The sequence below is a fragment of the Gossypium hirsutum genome, chromosome A02 (genome assembly GCF_007990345.1).
Source record: "Gossypium hirsutum isolate 1008001.06 chromosome A02, Gossypium_hirsutum_v2.1, whole genome shotgun sequence".
Classification (NCBI taxonomy): domain Eukaryota; kingdom Viridiplantae; phylum Streptophyta; class Magnoliopsida; order Malvales; family Malvaceae; genus Gossypium; species Gossypium hirsutum.
Genome location: NC_053425.1, coordinates 11,169,848 through 11,191,106, shown reverse-complemented (window position 1 = coordinate 11,191,106; position 21,259 = coordinate 11,169,848). Strand labels below are relative to the sequence as shown.

At 32.6% G+C, this 21,259-nt stretch overlaps 1 protein-coding gene across 2 annotated transcripts; it reads right to left on the bottom strand.

Annotated features, from left to right (window-relative positions):
• Nucleotides 1-466: 466 nt before the first annotated feature.
• On the bottom strand, nucleotides 467-16,333 carry LOC107951629 (serine/threonine-protein kinase STY46). Of its 2 annotated transcripts, none has more exons than XM_016886743.2 (16): nucleotides 15,676-16,333; nucleotides 15,449-15,563; nucleotides 14,321-14,430; nucleotides 14,044-14,163; nucleotides 13,131-13,203; nucleotides 12,031-12,141; nucleotides 11,446-11,496; nucleotides 4,703-4,842; nucleotides 4,500-4,607; nucleotides 3,673-3,746; nucleotides 3,149-3,324; nucleotides 1,995-2,090; nucleotides 1,555-1,635; nucleotides 1,415-1,465; nucleotides 793-933; nucleotides 467-715 (listed from the first exon to the last, which is right to left on the bottom strand). In XM_016886743.2, the coding sequence occupies exons 1-16, from the start codon at nucleotides 15,855-15,857 to the stop codon at nucleotides 686-688; spliced, it is 1,659 nt and encodes a 552-aa protein (XP_016742232.1). In that variant the 5' UTR covers nucleotides 15,858-16,333; the 3' UTR covers nucleotides 467-685. The 2 variants fall into 2 exon arrangements, with proteins under 2 accessions (XP_016742232.1, XP_016742231.1); XM_016886742.2 differs by having other exon boundaries at nucleotides 14,044-14,166; nucleotides 15,676-16,329.
• Nucleotides 16,334-21,259: the final 4,926 nt, after the last annotated feature.

Below are 21,259 nucleotides of genomic sequence, written 5' to 3'. Positions count from 1 at the left end.
TTTATGTTTAAATTAATTTTGGGTATTTATTTTAGATTTGTGAAATTAACTATCCACTCCTATAGTTTTGATCTATCTTGGAAATCAAGGATGCCTTGGTTAACCATTGCCATAAATCAAATGATTCATGGATGGCAAGTTCAAATGGCAACATGAGTTTTTCTTCCCTAATTATTTCAGGTTCATAGCTAATCCTGCCAAGAATATCGGTTCCAAAATTTGTATCAGTGTTGTTTCCTTGGAAGTGTAATGTGACTTACATTACAATTAATTAACTACTCAAAGAATAGAACTTAAATACAATGTACTAACTACGAGAAAAAAAAAGTAAACTAGTGGGAAAAAAATAGTGGAGAAAAAATGTATCCATTAAAGAATCAAGTTCTTTTAATCCAAAATAACAACAAATAAATGAAAGTACTTTAAGAACGGTGATATAATAGCCAGAAGAAAACTATCACCTAGCTAGGAAATTTCGTATCATATTTGCATTTAAGCATATTTTTTTCTTTCTACACCATGTTCAAGTAAGAGAGTGTTATTACAAAAACAAAACAGACAACCAAAAAAGAATTACGAATCAGCATTTTGTTTAGGGTGTCCCTTCCGTGTGTAGTTATACTTACTATGTGATGAAAAGATATATTAAAATGTGTCAATCTGGTTACTTACATAACAAAAATCTTCAGTTCCCATTTACTGCTTCTGTTGTTTCCTGTAATTTTACACTTTATTAAATGCAAAGAAATCACTCTTCAAAGAAAGTAAAAGTTTATTGTGAAGATTGTATACCTCAACTTCCTCAAAAAGTGTCTCAAGCTCAGTTGTTATCTCCGAGAAGGACGGTCGCTTGTCAGGAGCCGCTTCCCAACATCTCTGCATCAAATCTAAGAGTTTTGGATGTGCATTCTCAGGTAGTTCCGGACGCAGGCCCTGAAAAATAAGAAAAAAGACGTAAGAAAAGCTTTTGCCCCCATGTTAACAGCCCCAGATTTATTAACATAACAGATTGAAGCTCTCTTTGGGTGTGTATTAAGCAGGCTTCAAAGCACCCAAAGGGAGTCAGAGACTCAGAAGATAAGTACATTTCAGAGCAGATAGCATGCTAGAAAAATGGATCTCAAGAATATATTGCGAAAGCTATAAAGTATCTGATGGACACTCAAACTGCACATATTCCTTACTAAATGAAAGGGAAGCCACCTTAACATCATGCTCAAAATTGGACAAAACAAATCCATAAAACATTACAAAGACAATAGCTTCGATCCAATGCATGATGTAGTAATAATATGAGTAAAAAAGGAAACTAAATTCAATAAAAGATCTCAGTTACTGGAAAAATTCTTAAGCTTGATATGAAATTATGGTATAGTTGAGGTTATTGTTTAATTCCCGAAATATAAATGCTGACCTGTCTCACTCCCAATGCAGCTTGTAGTGGTGTCATGGTATCGTAAGGAACCTGCAGTACCAAGGAAAAAATTTATCAATAGTTTCCAAACGTTTTAACATCGAATTGTTCATCAACTCTGTATAATCTCAGGAAAATACCTTGGCTGTCACTAGCTCCCACAGTACAACAGCAAAACTGAATACATCAGCTTTTTGATCATAGGGCTGATGGTTTATAACCTAGTGGGAGTAAAAAAAGTTAAGATGATTATACAATACCTAACAAAAAGTTGAACACAATGATGGTTAACGTACAAAGCAAGGAAAAAATGTGATAAATGACCAGGTGTATAACATATGAACTGAAAAATGAAAACTGTAGCTCATTTAATTTTTGCGATAAAACAGACGGAAGGAACAAAGTATCTGAATATTAGAGCGATTATAAAAAGAACAGCAATAGAGGTAATTTCCACAAATTTTCCCCCATCAGAATCATCAAATATATACCAAATTTTGAATAATTAAACAAGGCAACACAGCCACTGAGTGAGTCTATCGGATGGAGAAAAAGAAAATAAATAGAGGAGAATTCAGACCTCAGGTGCCATCCATCTATATGTCCCAGTCTCAGCTGTCATTACTCCTCCTTGGTTCAAGAACCGGGCGACACCAAAATCTGCCACCTTGACAACCTTGAGAGAAAACATAAAGTTCCTGATTTTAGAAAATATGAAATATTGCAATAATCTCCCTTTGAACTGTTATATGAACAATTGTACAGATGCCAATACAGATTACTTCAGTTAACCTCCCAAACTCAGTACCACCAATAAAATACTTTAAAACATTAATCACCAAAATATGAGATGAAAACAAAAAAAAATCAAAATTAGCTGCTTGATTCATGACAACTTCGATATTAGGACTAGTAAGGTTATCCTAAACTATCCCAAATTCCACATGCTACACCAAATGCAACGCCTACTGTTCCCAAAAACATTTGAACTCCAAAAGCAAGAGGTTTGCTTGTGACAATAACATTATAGAAGTTATCATCATAAACAATGTAATAAAACATGCCAAACTACAATAACAAGAAACCAGTTAAGTCCAGCTACAACAGTATAACTTGCTACTTATGATGACTATAAACAACCACAATATACTACAGTTAAATACTAAATACTTGCAATCTCTCAAAATCCCGCATGCAATTGGTTTGTGTACCAGATAGCTCTCAAGAAACAATATGATAATCACACTGCTTATTTTTGTTATTTCAGAACTGCCATAAACCACTTCTCCCCATCAACAGTTTTGTGTTGATCCACATGAGTATTTAACACAATGAAAGAGTTTTTACTGAAATATTATCAGAAACACTTCAACTAATTTCCTAATAGAGGACAACCATGCAATCGATTTCATGTCCATAAGCATCAGGTAAGGGTTAAAAGTAATTCAAGACATACCCATAATATGCTCTTTATCCTGAAAAATATATGGACTTCCGGTAGCTTTCTATTCACTAACCATAGTAAGCAAATCCATAAAAGTCAGTTTATTGTTCATGGAAGTTTTACCTTGTTAGGAAGGTTAAGAAAGGAAAACCCAACTCTTCCACATGTCAAGGTTCTGGTTTAAAACTTAATATTTGGTTATATCGCCCACCAGAAACCTTAATTATTATAAAATTGATAAGCTAATCCTTGAGCGTAGTCACAACAATGATATTAAAAAGAATTCTTACATTGTCTGTATCCATTAACAAATTTGCTGTCTTCAGGTCCCGATGAATTATGTGGTTTTGATGCAAATACTCCATTCCTTTGCAGACATCAATAGCAAACTTCAGCAACTGAGAGAGCTTCAAAACATTAAGATTCTTATGCAAATAGTCATACAAGCTTCCCCCAGGCATGTACTCTGCAAAATGAAAAATTTTATAAATGAATTTGAACTTAGAACAGAGTCCAAAATTGAAACAGCCACTGGTGGGTGCTCCAGAGAGGTAATTTGAAGCCCCCGATTGCTGTCAAACGAATGAACTCTTTTAGTTTTGGTCCCAATTGAACACTAAACTGAAAGATGTTTAGACAACCCCAAAATAAAAATGAAAGAGCAAGATCAGCCAATAAGATTTACTAATCAAAATAGACATAAAGCTTTTCTCAACTGATGACCCGATATGATATATTGGGGGGGAAATGGAACCACAAAAGAATCCTACTTTAATTTGAAGAGAAATTTTTTAATTCCTCAGAAGTTCCATACCTGTTACTATGCTCAACTGTGGAGACTTGGTACAGGCACCAATAAAACGAACAACATTTCTGTGCTGGACCTCCCTGCACTCAAGAACCCAGAAAATAAGACTAATATTCATATTATTATGGTCCTACATAAAGACAAGTGCAATGAAACACAACAGCATGTCCAGTAGCAAAAATTACCCGGAAGGTAATGGACCTAAGAAGAAAAGGCAATGAAAAGAAACTTATATTCATGTGTAACTTCATTTTTTATTTATTAATAGCACAAGTTTATCCTCAATAAAATCAAAATTAAATTTGACTAAAAGAGAAAGCAGCCAATTCTTTAGAAAGAGAGAGATACATATATAGAAATACTTTTTGCTGAAATAGTTCCCAAGGGGGAACATATCATTATACATTCATCAGTTAGTTAAGAAATGCTAGCTAAAAATGTTTTATATTTAGATTTATAATCTAACGAGCAAGTACATAATTATATAATTTAGAATATTGACAAAGACAAAGACAAAGGGAAAGACAAAGCGACTTCTTGTTTGCACTCCTATAGCGTATTAAGGTTAACAAGGTGTCATACATAGGAGGCAAAATTGTCAGAGAACGGACCTAAATTGAGAGACCTGCTAACATTGAAAGAGATGCGTTCACGGATACAACTATTTCTTTCCTTTTCATTACCTTTTTTTTTGGGTAGGTGGGTGGGTGTAGAAAGTGAGGGACAGAGTGGCTATTAAACAGAATATAGTAGGAGCCAAAAGCATTAAAGATAGTTGCGAAGACAATCCAAACAATCACTGAATTCTACAGTAACAGTTAAAATCTTCTCACCGTAGGATTGCCACCTCTTGAGCAAACTCATCTTCAAGAGTATCATTCAAATGCTCAGATCTAAGAATTTTGACAGCAACATCTTGCCCAAGGTAGATACCACGATACCTTCACAAGAAGATCAGAAGAAGCTAAAGAAATAAAAAGGGGAAACAAAGAATAGAGTAGGTTAGAAATAGCCATTTCATAAGAGCACAACATACAGATCTCCACAAGACCCACAAGCTATTTTTTCTCCTATCTTCAGAAGTCTTCTATCTATCTCCCAGTCGCCAGATTTTTCTTGTGTTTCTGATGCATCTTCTATAGCTGGAGGTGAATGTGAAGATCCAGGAAAAGATCCCTAAATTTTCAGCAATAATAAGACAAATTATCTTTTTGGCATCCATTAGTTACTTAAAAGGAGGGGGGTGCAAATAAAAAAGTATTAAGCAACATCTTATGTTAGAACACCAGAATCCAACAGGAAGAGAATAGTAAAGAGCTGAAGAAAATAGTAACCAAAAAAGGCCTGAAGAAAACTAAAACATCAACTACAAATCATAGGAGTTAAAAACTATGGTTACAATCTGCCCAATTATATATAAAGTGTAAATTTACATACAGATGAATCATCAAATGCTCAAATCTGTTACTGGCTATGTCAAGAGCTTCACACAACTAAGAAGGGAAAAATTCCTCATTTGTTCATTTGTTCTTTTATGAGCCAGTTAAATAACTTCCAAATAGAAGCACAGCACCAAATCTTTCAAAAACTCAAATGTTGAGTCATAATGACTACCATTTGTAAAAAGTAAAATCTAGAATCGAGTAAGACAAACAATCATTTTTCCCAGTATATATATAAAATAAATAAATAAATAAATAAAACATTTTTCCTAGTATCAAGTGTTGTTAAGGCACTCGCCTATGAACTAAGGCACGGCGAGAAATCAACATTTCATCTTCTACATTCTCAGGTGAAGCTATTTTATTGGGCGCTCACCCTAGTGTGCTTTGTCGCACTTTGAGCTTCAACCCTAGGCCACATTAATGCTAGCTTGGGTGAAGCTATGAAAAATACTTTTAAGATTCCCTTTTTTCAAATATTAATACTTAAATACCAACTTAATATAGTGAAGAGGTGGAGCCAATTTTTAATTTTCTTTTTTAAAAAAAACCTCAAATACCCCCTTAATAACAAAAGCTAAAATTAAAAAAATAAAACCCAAATGCCACTTAACTAGATTTTTAACTTTTAAGTTTCCTTATTTATATTTTTTTAAAGAAAAAAACTGAAATATCATTATTTCCTTCACTTAAGGCGACTTTTAACTTTTCTTTTTTTATATATATATTTTTATTTTAAAACTCAAAATACTATTATTTCTTTTTATTTTATTAATTATAAACCTACTATAGGTCAACTTTATTAGTTAAAACTTTGTTAGATCATCAAAACTCAAAACTTCAATCAACCTCCAATGTTGCTCTTGAAACTAGATACAAACACTACCAAGCAAAAGTATATTTTTTTTTCTCTATCTATTCTATTATTTCTTCTTCTTTTAATTATTTTCTCCTTTTTTTATTGTAATTTTTTCTAATAATTTTTGTAATATGCATTTGTAGCAAAGATTGATATTTTTTTTTCCTTTTACCATTATTCTATTGGATTAGATGAGAATAATGCTATTCTTTGATTCTTTTCTCTAACTAACAAACCAACAATAATGTAATATATATGTATATGTATGTGTGTATGTGTGTATTGTTGAAATATGTATATATTTTAAATTTAATTAGGTAGATAAATCTTATTTGGATAGATAAGTTTTATTCATATTTTAGAAATATTTTTATTTTATCTTTTAGTAGTTTACTAGAATAAGGAAACTATTTTCTTTTTATGTTTTAGTAGTTTATTAGAATAAGGGAACTATTTTCCCAATTAGGAGGATTAGGACTTTTTTTTCTCTATTTAAGTTCAATTCTTTAGTTAATAAGAGAAGTACAATTTTATTCAAAGCTCTCTTGAAATCTTTCATGGCATCTGAGCTAGGTTAAAATCTCTAGTAACATCATGGTTAAAACAGCCTTCACTGGAGATAAAAGATCCAGCAATCAAACAGAGGAAAAAAGTTCTACAGTTGAAACAACTACCAAAAGTACAATGACTCAAGGGACAGAGACGTCTCACCTTTCTTTTCAACTGTCATCTCACAAGTTGAATGGCAAGAATTATTTGGAATGGTCGCAGTCCGTAAAATTAGCAATTGATGGGCGCGGCAAGCTAGGTCATTTAAATGGAGAAATTGAGCAACCACAGGTGGGTGATCCAAAGATGAGCAAGTGGAGGTCAGAAAATTCTATGGTAATTGCGTGGCTTATTAATTCCATGGAAGCTTCCATAGGTAAACCTTTTCTTTTTCTCCCAACTGCTAAAGATGTTTGGGACGCTGTGAAAGACACCTATTCAGATTTAGAAAACGCTTCACAGATTTTTGAGTTAAAAATAAAACTGTGGAAAGCTAGGCAAGGGGAAAAAGAAGTTACTCTTTATTATAATGAGATGATGTCTCTTTGGCAAGAACTGGATCAGTGTTATAATGATGAATGGGAGTGTCCCGAAAATGGTGTAAAAGCTATGAAAAAAAGAAGAGAATGAAAGAGCTTATTTGTTTCTGGCCGGTTTAAATAAAGAATTTGATGAAGTGAGATCTCGGATCCTAGGGAAAAAACCGCTTCCAAAACTTCATGAGATTTTTTCTAAGGTTAGAAGAGAGGAGACAAGGAGAAAAGTAATGTTAAAGCCAGGGTTTGAAGCTAATGATGATAATTTTGCTCTTGTAACTATTAAAAATAATGATGATAGTGAAAAAAAGAAAAAACCTCGGTGCGATCACTGCAAAAAATATTGGCACACTCGTGAAACGTGTTGGAAGCTCCATGGGAAACCGACAAATGGAAGGAAAAAGAATGACAATGGTCGTGGTTCACAATCAGGGGATAGCAGAGCTTTCCAAACAACTAATGGAATTATGAAGGCCAAAGTTCTCTGGAAGGGTCTCCATTCACTAAGGAACAATTAGAGCTTCTACACAAGTTTTTTCAATCACCACAATTTCGGATGAACTCTTCTATTCCTAACTCATCCAATAATCCTTCTTCCTCTTTTGCCCAATCAGGTACTGATTTTTCTGTTTTTTTCAGTGTCAAGCCTTATAAAACAAACACATGGATCGTTGATTCTGGAGCTAGTGATCACATGACTAGCAGTCATTTTCTTTTTTCAACTTACACACCTTGCGCAGGAAACAAAAAGATCAAAGTAGCAGATGGGTCCTTCTCGGCAATAGCCGGGAAAGGCATTGTTAAAATTTCATCTTCCTTGGTTTTACATGATGTTTTACATGTGCCAAATCTAGCTTGTAATCTCATATCGGTCAGTAGATTATCCTAGTCCTCAAATTGTCATGTTATATTTGACTCCTCTATGTGTAAGTTTCAGGACATGGTCTCGGGGAGGATGATTGGCAATGCTAAAGAATTTGGTGGAATTTACTTCCTTGAAGACGACCATCTAAGTCAACCAACAACTACTTTATGTTTAAATTCTGTTTCTGATTTTGATAAGGTTATGATTTGGCATTATATGCTTGAACATCCTAATTTTTATTATTTAAGATATTTGTTACCTAATCTATTTAAAAATAAAAGTCCTTCATATCATTGTGAATTTTGTGAATTGGCTAAACATCATCGGTCATTCTTTCCACCTCAAAAATATAAAGCCTCCAAACCTTTTTCGTTAATTCATAGTGATGTTTGGGGACCTTCAAGAGTCTCGACTTTTTCAGGAAAACGTTGGTTTGTCACATTTATTGATGATCATACTCGACTTTGTTGGGTGTTTTTATTAAACGATAAGTCCGAAGTTAAAAATGTGTTTCAGTCTTTTTATACTATGGTGAAAACACAATTTGGTGTGAAAATAGAAGTATTTCGAACTGACAATGGTGGGGAATTTTTTAGCGACCAATTAGGTATTTTCTTAACCAAACATGGAATAGTCCACCAAAGTTCTTGTACAAATACACCACAACAAAATGGGATTGCAGAAAGAAAAAACCGACATCTTTTGGAAGTAACTAGAGCCTTGATGTTCACTAGTCAAGTACCACGTTATCTTTGGGGCGAAGCCTTGTTAACAGCTACATATCTTATTAATAGAATGTCCAGTAAAATTCTAAATTATAGAACTCCTTTTAGTCTCTTTAAAGATAACTTTCCTAACTCTAAATTGATTACAGATTTATCCCTCCGAGTTTTGGGTGTAGTGTTTTTGTTTATCTTCACAACCAAGGTAAACTAGATCCTAGAGCAAAAAAAAATGTCTTTGTTGGTTATGCTTCTAATAAAAAGGGTTACAAATGTTATGATCCAATTGATAGGAAGATTATAGTTACCATGAATGTCACATTTGTTGAAACAAAATCTTATTTTCATGCTAATCTTCAGGGAGGGAATTATACTAAAGAAGATTCTATAATTGATCAAGAAGAGACTAGGAATATACAACATAGGGATTCTAATAATGGGGAAGGCGAATTTATAATTAACACAAAAATTAATGATGTTAATGTTAATGAAAAGGAGGATGAACGTGTAGAGTCTGATCATGAAAATAAAGAACAAACAAAGGAGTTAATTGTTTACTCAAGAAGAAATCGAAATCAAGAAAGTGGAATCCACCAGATTCATCACCAAGAATCCTACCCGCAAGATCCTGTCAAAAGCCCAGGGTAAAGCTCATAATCCAGCCAATGAATTTTCTGATTTAGATATTCCAATTGCCAAAAGAAAAGGTGTTAGAAATATTGTCAAATATCCCATGTCTAACTTTGTATCCTATAAAGCCTTATCTTCGACATTCTCAACCTTTGTTTCATGTCTCGATACTGTCCAAATACCAAAAAATGTGAAAGATGCTTTACAGGTTCCTGAGTGGAAGGAGGCTATTTTAGAGGAGATGCATGCTCTTGAAAAAACAGGTACATGGGAAACAATGGAATTACCTGTAGGGAAAAAAACAGTGGGCTGCAAATGGGTGTTCACAACCAAATTCAAACCAGATGGATCTTTAGATAGATACAAAGCCCGGTTGGTAGCAAAATGGTACACTCAAACATACGGGATAGATTATCTTGAAACATTTGCTCCAGTGGCCAAATTAAATTCCGTCAGAGTTCTTTTATCAATTGCTGTTAATCTTGATTGGTCTTTACAGCAACTAGATGTGAAGAATGCTTTCCTAAATGGAAAACTTGAAGAAGAAGTTTACATGGATCCTCCTCCAGGTTTTGAAGAAAAATTTGGAACTCGAGTATGTAAACTCAAGAAATCTTTATACGGTCTGAAGCAGTCTCCTCGAGCTTGGTTTGAACGATTCACTCAAGTTGTTAAAAAACAAGGCTACTCACAAGAGCAAGCTGATCACACAATGTTCTATCAACATTCACAAAAAGGTAGAATAGCTGTTATTATAGTTTATGTCGATGATATCATTCTTACAGGAGATGATGTGGATGAAATAAGACGTCTCAAGGAGCATCTAGCATTGGAGTTTGAGATCAAAGACTTGGGTCCTTTGAAATACTTTCTTGGAATGGAAGTTGCTCGATCAAAGAAGGGTCTTGTGGTCTCTCAGAAAAAATATGTGATTGATCTTTTAAAAGAGGCTGAGATGAGTGGTTGCCGCCCAACTGACACACCAATTGATCCAAATGTAAAATTTGAAAATAAAGAAGGTCGATTAGTTGATAAAGGGCAGTACCAAAGATTAGTTGGTAAGTTAATTTACTTATCACATACAAGGCCAGACATAGCTTTTGCAGTAAGCTTAGTGAGTCAATTTATGCACTCCCCAATGGAGGAACATGAAGAAGCAGTGTTTCGAATTCTAAGATACTTGAAGAGTTCACCAGGAAAGGGCTTATTCTTCAAGAAATCCGAACAAAGAGGAATTGAAGCTTATACAGATGCAGATTGGGCAGGCTCAATAACAGACAGAAGATCTACATCAGGATACTGTACATTTGTTTGGGGAAACCTTGTGACTTGGCGAAGCAAAAAACAAACTGTTGTAGCAAGAAGTAGCGCAGAGGCTGAGTTTAGATCAATGGCTCAAGGAATTTGTGAAATGGTTTGGTTAAAAAGAATTATGGAAGAGCTGAGGAAACCAATAACTTCACCAATGAAGTTGTACTGTGATAGCAAAGCTGCCATTAGCATTGCTCACAACCCAGTCCAACATGACAGAACTAAACATGTTGAGATTGATAAACACTTTATCAAGGAAAAAATTGAAGAAGGCCAAGTGTGCATGCCGTTTGTTCCTTCAAAACAACAGATTGCTGACATACTCACCAAAGGACTCTCTAAGACAAGCTTTGATTTTCTTGTAAGTAAGTTGGGCATGATTGATATATATGCACCAACTTGAGGGAGGGTGTTGAAATATGTATATATTTTAAATTTAATTAGGTAGATAAATCTTATTTGGATAGATAAGTTTTATTCATATTCTAGAAATATTTTTATTTTATCTTTTAGTAGTTTACTAGAATAAAGGAACTATTTTCTTTTTATGTTTTAGTAGTTTATTAGAATAAGGGAACTATTTTCCCAATTCGGATTAGGACTTTTTTTTCTCTATTTAAGTTCAATTCTTTAGTTAATAAGAGAAGTACAATTTTATTCAAAGCTCTCTTGAAATCTTTCATGTATATATATGTATGCGCCTTATTCTACTTGGGTGAGCACTTTTCTTGTAAAATTTTGTGCCTTGGGCTATATAGAGGCCTTTGTGCCTAGCACCCTTGACAACACTTCGATACAAAATTCAAAGAGATGCAATGAATTGAATCAAAAGGCCATAAATAGAATTCACATTGACAATGTTCACCTTGCTTCTAGCGACCGCTTTTTCCATAGCTTTATTTAAACCATCTGTATCCTGGCCACAACATTGCAAAGTCAGCAACATTCGGATTCAGCAGAGATCCCTGTCATAAAGGAAATATAATCACAATGCTCCTTAATACATTACAATGCTACTGTCCGGGGATAAACCGTATATTGCTTAATTTAGCTGACTTGATAAATTTTAATATAAACCATCATGATTTTTTAAATTTATGTCAAATGTCAGATATTATATAATTAACCCAAAAATGAAATGGAAAAGGGCTGACCAAGGAAGGAACAAAAACGGCATCAGCACAGGAAGTTAGTCCAAAACACAGAATAACAGCCATTCATTTCCTTTCTCAGCACACTGGTGCATCCGGTGTTCTTTTTCACAAATTAAATCTTTACTGTCTTTCATGAATAAAAGAACAGAACTAACATTAAAGATATTGCGCCTCAGGAAAATAGCAAAAGATACATTATTTTCTCTAAAGCAAGATCCTTTATACATATTCTCATCCAATTACATGAAAATACAAGGAGATAATAACAGAAAAACATCTAATGAAGTGACGATTACCTCAACAGGCCACCCATCTACTACAAACACACTCAAAGAGTAGCCATCAGTTGTTGAGAACACATGTGCTTCACGAATGTTAAGTCCTATATCTGAAAGCAATGCAGAAAGCTAGAAGGACAGCTTGTCAGTATTTCAGTTTGAGTGGATTAGCAAGATAAATGATGATCTTGAAAGCCCCACAAAATGCCCAAATATAAACAAACATTAGTTGTTTGTCTCTTTATTAATTCCAAGAATACTTATCCCAAAAATCTTCTTAGCACAAGTTTTGACATTGTTCAAAAAATAGGAACTATTGCTCCCCTGTTTTGAAGGAAAGGTTAAATTTTTTTCTGAACATCATAATTCATGCAAGTACAAACTGCATCTATCAGTAAATCGCAAGAAAGCAGCTTAAGCAGGACACCCTTATTAAGTCAGCAGATGATGATGACAGGGATGTTTTCAAGAGTGTAATAACATATAATTAGGACAACAAAATTGTAAAAGTTTCATAAATGAGTTGATCAACAAAAAAATGAAACTAGTAAACAATGGTGCATCACAAGCTGTTTCCAGATCTCAAAGAAAGCAAAGGATTATTTCAAGCTCACTTTGATTTTTCTTCTAAACAAAACCATGTGTGTGCTTTACGTAACTGAAAATGTGTTGGAACTTGGAAGACATGTTGAATACATCAATAGAGATTAAACCATGTTCAAACTTCAATGCATGATGGCATAGGAAATCAGTACAACCAAAGCTGTGGCAAAAATAAGGAGTACATTAGACTTCCACCCTTCTACTTCTCATTTCATCATTGACACATAACACCCTGTACTTCCATTATGTTGTCATAGAGGTTGTCATGTTAAGTAAGCATTAGTCAAAAAAAAAAAAAGCCTCTTAAATATGAGGATATTTTTATCATTTTGTTGAAATAATTAACACTGTAACCTTATGATAATAGAAACCACAGGTTGTCCAGTGCAGACAGAAAAAATCAAAAGGTGTTAGTTTAAAAGATTGAAAATACCATCAGGTTAATGTGTAAGTTCGCTCTAAACAAAACTAATGCTCTGTTCGACAATAGGAGAACATCTTATTTTCAATCATACCTGACTAAGCAGCTTTGGCCTGTCAGTGGTAGAAAATATCACTTCATGAGTTGGAATATGTACAATTTCTTGCCTGCATAACATACACCAAAAGCAAATTACTTCTCATACATACATATGAGAAATACATGCCTAATGTGACAGATGCATACATCAGCTGCATGCTAACATGCATGCATTATGCACAAGCATGCTCATACATACGTTGTTATGCATCTGCTTCAATTGTCAATACAAGGGACGGGAGAAAATGTGAGAAGTTGAGCATCACAATATAAAAACAAAATGCTTCCAAATGATCCTCTTGAAAAGTTATTATGTAAAGCTAGGCAATTCATAATAATCTAGATAGTTAGAAAGCCATTACCAAAATAATTACCTATGCATAATAAAACCATCATGACAAGAGCTTCTCAATAGGGTCAAGACTTATAGCCACATTATGTATACCAATTACAACAGTCTAAGTCGAACTTTTCATCATTAGAATGAATCAAATCAATAACCTTAAAAGGCAATAAAAAAGAATGGGTGCTAAGCATAATTGTGATATCACTAGAACATAAATCCATTCAATAAAACATAAAAGTAGGAAAAGCAAATTTCATATGGAAATGTATTACCCCAAATGAGAGAAAGAGACCAATTTCAGTTTCATTAATGTTGCAGGTAGGTGAATGATAGAATCATGAAGAATTAGCCTATTTTGAACTTTGTAGTAGTACACTAAAGGGTAAATATGCAAGAATACACAAGCACAAGCATACAACCTCACAACCCTCACCCACAAACAAAAATAAGAAGGTTTTCATTCCTAAAAGTAGGAAAATCTCCCGTTCATGACCACGTTAACAAATAGAATATATGGCCAAATTTTCATAAAGGGAAGGTCCAACAATCTTCGACAAAGTACCTTTTGGTAAAGTTCTCAGTCAGATGTACGTCTTCTTCACACTTGGAATTCTTTCTGACATCCAAATTTAGGTCCTCAAGCTTAGAGCAAGGTTCAAAGTCAACTGGATGATCCCTGCTTCTACTTACAGAAGGAGATAGAAGAATAATCCAAATTATATATGAAAACAAGCAATTCAAGTGGCATTAAAATGGTAAGAATGACAAAAGAATACATTTAGGGCCAAATACTGAAATGGGAAAGGGGCACAGAGCTAACAATCTTACACATATAATACCTTTTATGTGATGGAACAACCTTTTCACTATCTCCATCATCAAAAGACTGGGGAGATAAAGAATTTATATATTGTTTATCATCAATAGCATCTGCTTTGGTGCAAAGGTTCTACATGGCAACATGTAAAAGGAAGAAAAACAACCAGGATCAAAAAAACAAGCCAAAAAATATGTATCACATGAAAAGAGAAAATCATGAAATTATCAACATGCAAGGCCATTATGTTAACAATAATAGTAAAGAGATATTTTACTTATAAATGTAGTGCTCTAGACCATGTATCTACAAATTAAAAAGTTAAAAGAAAAGGAACAAAATCATAAACAATCAATATGAGATGTTTAAAGATATAGGCAAAGGCTTTTTGTTAATGGTAGGGCCAAGGTATCTCAACAGAACTTATTTGCCAAGTGAAAAAGCTTTAAAACAAATTCCCTTTTAAAGCTCTTTTTTCCATTTGTTAATGGATAAACATGTTTTACCAATATTAATTGAAAAAGAATACTAGTAAACTTCTTTTCACCAAATCTATTAAGTTTCTACTTAATGCAATAGATAATGCTTGCTCAATAAAACTAATAATTGTTTTAGTCATAAATAATACTCTTTGATAAGTACTTCTTTCCAGTTCCCTCATAGACATACATAGGGGTGAACTGCACGCCAAAGATTTGGATTGGCATTACAATATCAACTATTAAACACTAAAGGGCAATTGTTCCCTGCACCTATGTCCTGAAAAATTCTTTTCTTCCTAAACTTCTGTACCACAAACCCTGCATATATGTGCAATTCTCCAAAGATTTGGTTCCTAGAAACTTTTCTTTAATGATTATTGACAAGTAAGTTACAAACACAATTTACTTATTTTTCTTGCAACACCTACTTTTTTTTTCTGAAAAATAAAAAACCTTACTACCTTTTCCTAAATTCAGCTTCTATGACTTTGCTTGAATCCCATTCTAAGCCTACATATGAACTAGTAGTTGAAAAGAAAATCATATATCTCGAACTTTCCCTGTTTCAGTAACCGTATCTTGAATGCAACAAAAAGGTACTAAAATCGGAAGAAGTTCTTCTTAATCCCTAAACATTTGCTATTAAAACAAAAGGCAAAGAAGTATACCTCCAAGAAGCGGATATGATAAACTGGCCGCCTCTCCGGATCCTTGGCCAATGCAAGCAGCTTGTGATGTAACAAAACATCTTCCACTCTATCCATATTAACATCAAGTCCATAGCTGAATCCGACAAGCAAACAACTTCATCAGCTTCAAAATATCCAAGTACACAAAAATACGTATAAAAATAGTTATACAAGCGCAAATTATTGGTTTAAGAAATAGATTTTACCTAGCAGGCAAGCGATTGAAGTGAGAATCTAAAAAGTCGCGAAAGTCAGGATTAGAAATAGCTTGTTCGTGGCCAGATTCGACTAAGCGATTGAAAACGTCGTTTCTGACATCGTAGCTGTTGAAGCTGCCAAAGCTTCTCGGCGGCGATGAGCTCTCTCCGACACCTTCAGTCAAATCCATCAACAACGAAACCTACTCCTTCGTGTTCTTCGTTGTTTCTATTTAGGCATCGCATGAGGTGAGCAATTACAGTGGTTTTTTGGTTGTTGATCAAAGTGAAGGATCTTTGACTGGTGATGGAATTTGAGAGGACCAAAATGGAGGGAGATGATTGTGGTTTCAAGGGAATACAGAGGGTAAATTTGGAAGTTCACATTAAAGTGTAGCAGAGAAGAAACAGGTGAAGGCGAATGTTCATGTAAGAGGTGTTGGCCAAACAGTGAGAGAGACTTCGTTTTCTTTTTGCCATTTTCGTCCTTAAAATAAAATATTAGGACTTAGGAGATTAGTAAGTGGATAGAGTTCGCCAATTCTTTGGATTAAAATATGTTTCCCAAGTACAGAAATGACCTTGAGGAGTACAGAGAATTACGAGAATGACATTTTCGTAAGCAGAAAAAGGGTGAGAAAAACAAAAAAAAAAAAAGGAAAAATGCGAGATTCGTGCGTCGTGGTGGTGGCATTATTATTACTTACACGCGTTTTTTGAGTAATTATTCCGACAAGACATATATTATATGCGATTTTGTCTAAAATGAAACATCTTTCACTTTTTTAATTCAATATTCAATACTTTTCAAATTAAGCTTAATTTTTTAACTAATTTAATATTTTTCCTTGGAACACTTACCGTAATTACTTAAAAGGTTAAACTCTAAAAATACTTACCCCAACATATTTTTATTAATATTATATTTTAATCACTAATACCATCAAATTTTAATATTTTAATCATTCTTCTATTAAATTATTAATTGTGGCTTTTTTAATTAATATAATAATAATTTTAGGTCTCCAATATTTATGAATTTTATCAATTTAGTTTTAATTCTAAAAAATTTAATAAATTTCGCTCTCAACTTTACACATTCTATCAATATTATTTTACTTTTTAAAAATTTAAAAAAAACTATTTAAAAAATAAATATATATATATTTAAAAGTTCATTTTGAGATTAAAATAAAATAAGATTTTATAAAATGCATACAAAACTATAAATAAATATTCATTTTTCTCTTTTTCAATATGATTTATTTATTGAATTAGTACTTTTATAAATAAACTATATTTTTCAAAAAAAAAGCCCCACAAGCAAAACTTAAATTAGATTCAAATTTTTTTCAATTTTTTAGTTTATTTTATAAATAATAATTTTTATTATATATTTTGCCTTATTCCTTAGTCCTCATCAAATTTTTCGAGTGTTGGACATTGCCTACGCCCACAATCACCTGCACCAATAATTATTACTTCAAACTCCTTGACTTTCATCCTCCATCATCACGCCATCAAATTAGGAATTGGTTGTGGAGTTGCCAGCGTAGCCTTCCACCTATTGGATCTCCAAAAACTCATCCTCACACATGTATCTCTAATTATGCCCGCGCTCTATTGCAACCTCAAACTCAAACACAAACACAACAAAAACCATTCTGGGAACAAACTAAAGACATTGATCCTAATCTTTTTCGGCCTTAGGTTGTAGTTTTTTACTTAAGCTAAACATGATGGTCGTTAATGTTGAAAAAAAGGAAATGTTGGATCTGCATAAGTTTTCTTCATGGCTTTTTCCCTCTTGAATTATTTTGTTTATAAGATTATTATTTTATTTATAAAATCATTATTTTATTAAATAAATTTCATGTTAGAAAATGAGAAAAATATATATTCATTTATTTATAATTTTTTATAATTTTGTATATATTTTTACAAAATCTTATGTATTTTAATTGAAAAATAAACTTTTAAAATTTTTAAAAAAATTAATTTTAATTTTTTAAGAATCAAGACTAAATTGATAAATGTGTAAAGTTGAGAGCTAAATTTTTTAGATTTAGGACTCAATTGATACAATTTGTAAACATTGAATGGTTAAATTTGTATTATGTCAATTAAAAAAGGCAAACGTTAGTGATTTAACAAAGGAGTGACCAAAATATTAAATTCCAATAACATTAGTAGCAAAAATAGAAATTTGTAAACTTAGGTGACCAAAACAGAAACACATTAATAATTGGGTGACTGTTTTTAAAGTTTATCCAAAGTTAAAATATGCTTAAGTTGTTTTTCAAATATTTAAATTCCGAGTAAATTACTCGGTTGGTCACCCTATTTTTAGGGTACATTTGTTTTGGCGACTTAATTTTTAAGTTTGTTTCAATTTGGTCACTTAAAAATCCTTATCATTTATCACCCAACTTTTAGAACACTTTCATTTTAGTCACCAAGCATTAAATCCTTAACCGTGGATGATTGTACATGCCAAATCATGTCCACATAATGTTTACACTTTCATTTCAGTTTAATGCTCTATGACTTTTAACTATTAATAGTTGATTTTCTTGATTATGTTCTTAGTAAAGTTTGGTTATATTAATTGGGAGTATTTTGAAAAATCATTTAATACACCACTAGTCAGAGTTTAACTAAACTCCACAAGCAGGTTGAGGGTCTGACAAGTGTCATATTTATAAGATGTAGTAAAAATATAAAAACAAAATATATAAATAAATGTGACACTTGTTAGACCCTCAAGTATTTTTTGAGTGGAAACTTCTATTGGTTTGTTGAGTGGTTTCCTTGAATTGGTTTTATTCAAAAAATTTCCAAAATGAGAGATGTAACCACACAAAGTTCACATAACTTACAAATACTTGACGTATATATATAACAGACCGTTCGGTGGACTAATATGTGGCAGACTGACCCTGTGGGTCGTCCAATTGTGTTTTGAATGACAGATGGCTAAACTATGGACTATTCCGCGGATACAAATATTGTGGAAAGTAAGGCTGATATCTAAATTTCAAAATTTTCTGTAAACACCAAAATGGTAGACTGTTTCGCAAATATCCAACATTATAATAGGTCCTGTGGAAACTTATAGTGCGGAACATAAATAAAACCTGTGACCATTTTATTTCCTTACATCAAAAAGGGTTCAAGATAACCACCTTCAAATTTCACATATATGTTTACAAAATAATAAATAACCTTCTTTATATACAAGCCACTTAGACTGTAACAAACATAATCAAAAGTCTAACAGAACTCTGAGTGGTTAGTGTGATCTTCTTGTTGATCCGATTGACACATTCAGAATCTACATGATAAAAGCAACATAGGAGTAAGTATTAAGAATACTTAGTAAGCTCATACAATTTCAATAACTAACCTACCTCACGTAACCATTATATGTTAATCTAATATGCAAACATGGTTTACCTATCAAGCAACACAAATCATCAGCAAGGTGAGTGCATACACTAGCTCAAATATAATACGTTAAAAACCCATCATTCCTTTCCGAATAATCCATTTCCTTTTCAACGATTCGGGCTCAAAATTTAACAATCAACTTTTCCATTACCTTTTATTCCATAATTCGTCAATTTCACACTTGTATGTTTTATATTGCCCGATGAAACATCGTAAAATAACTTAAAACACATGTACGCTTCACATTAGAGGCTCATTCGAGCTAATCAAGTACAGAGGTTGTAATAACCCATTTTTTAGTAGTGTTAAAAATAGTGGGTTTGGGACCCCAATTCCGATGAGTGAGATCGTAAATATTATTATTCAATATTTACGAGTCAATTATAGTGTTGAATTGATTTTGGATCTAATAAATTTTGCTATTTGGACAATTGGTCGAAGTACAAGTAGTTCGACCTTAAAGTCAGTGATTTTGGAAAATGAGGTATCAGGACCTCATTTTCATAAATCAAAGTCGTAAATGTTTTTATTAAATATTTACTAAGTGATTATATAAGTGAATTGCATTTTGGATAGGTAATTGTACCAATTTAGCAACTAATTAAGGTACAATAACCAAATTGTAAAAATCGTAAAAGTTAATCACTATAGATTTTTATTCGATAAAAGGTTTAAATGGAAAACTTTTAAGGACTCGCATGGCAATTAAACATTAGTGTAATAATATTGGACAATTAGTGCTTTATTTAAGATAAAAATATGTTAAAAATAATAATAATAATAATAATAATAAATAAATAAAATATGATAAAAAAAAAGAATAAACGAAAGTTATCTTCATCATTCTTTATTTATCACCATTCTAAACTAAAAAAGAGAAAAGGAAGAAGCCATGGTTGAATGCTCCAATGATCGATTTTGCATGGTAGGTCCTTCAAAGTTCGTTTATCATAAATTTTATATTTTTGTGATCGTTGTAACTCGATTTAGCTAAACCGTACCTTTGTTTTCCATTGTTGTTAATTGAAGTTTTTGAATGTTAATGGTAGATTTTGAAGCTTAGAAATGAAATAGGTCTAACTTGTAAAAGGAATTTTGATAATTTTAAATTTAAGGACTAAAATGAAAATGTTTTGAATTTGGCATGATATTTCTATAAATATTGATTTTAGAGGGTTTTATAAGGATAGAATTGAAATCAGATTGAAAATCAGAACTTAACTGTGAAAATTATGATAGTTTCAGTTTTAGGGACTGAATTGAATAAAATGCAAAAGTATAGGGAGCATTAAAATAATAAAATTTAATTGATATATGCTTATGGTAGGATGATATTGTAACATCCTAATTTTGGGCTTAGTCGGAACAGTAGTTTCGGGAACACAAATCCGATGAGGAAAATTTCATTTTTATTATATTTTTATGGTCTACGATTTCACGAAATGAAAATTTCGTTTGAAAATTTCAACGTTTGGGCACTCAATTTAGTAAAAAGGATTAAATTGTAAAAAGTGCAAAAGTTGAGTTCTACATGTTAGAGGTATCAAATTGTTATGAGAGGTCCTTAAATGATAGTTAAACCATTGTATAACTTGTTGGACAAAAATGGCCTTGATTGGGTAAATTTTGGAAGAATAGTAAAAAGGGCATTTTGGTCATTTAGGGGTAAAATGAATTAAAAGACAAATTTTAAACTCCAAATGTGTCCCTTTCTTCTTGCTACAGCAGAATGTACCAAGAGCAGTCATGGTTAGGGTTTGGCCAAGCTTCTAAGCTTAATAATCAAGGAAATCAATATTTGGGGTTAAATCGGGAAAATACAAGGTTATGGACTAGAATGGTAAATTGTCATTTCTGGATCCGAGGTAAGTTTGTACGTAAATAATTTATCAATTTTTTTTATTTTATTATATTTTGTTATCATATGAAATGTGGTTGCCTATAGAATGATTATTTGTTGTAAATTGCAAATTGAAAAAGGACTATGAATAAATTGTAACATGTTGGAAAGTGAGGAATTTCCCGGTTGAGCCTTCGGAATAGAAACGATACGAATGATCTATTGTGAGGTCACGTGTGTAGTACTAAGTGCAGGCTACTATGCGTACTAGATAGCTTTGGCTACAAGTGTGAAAATATGTGC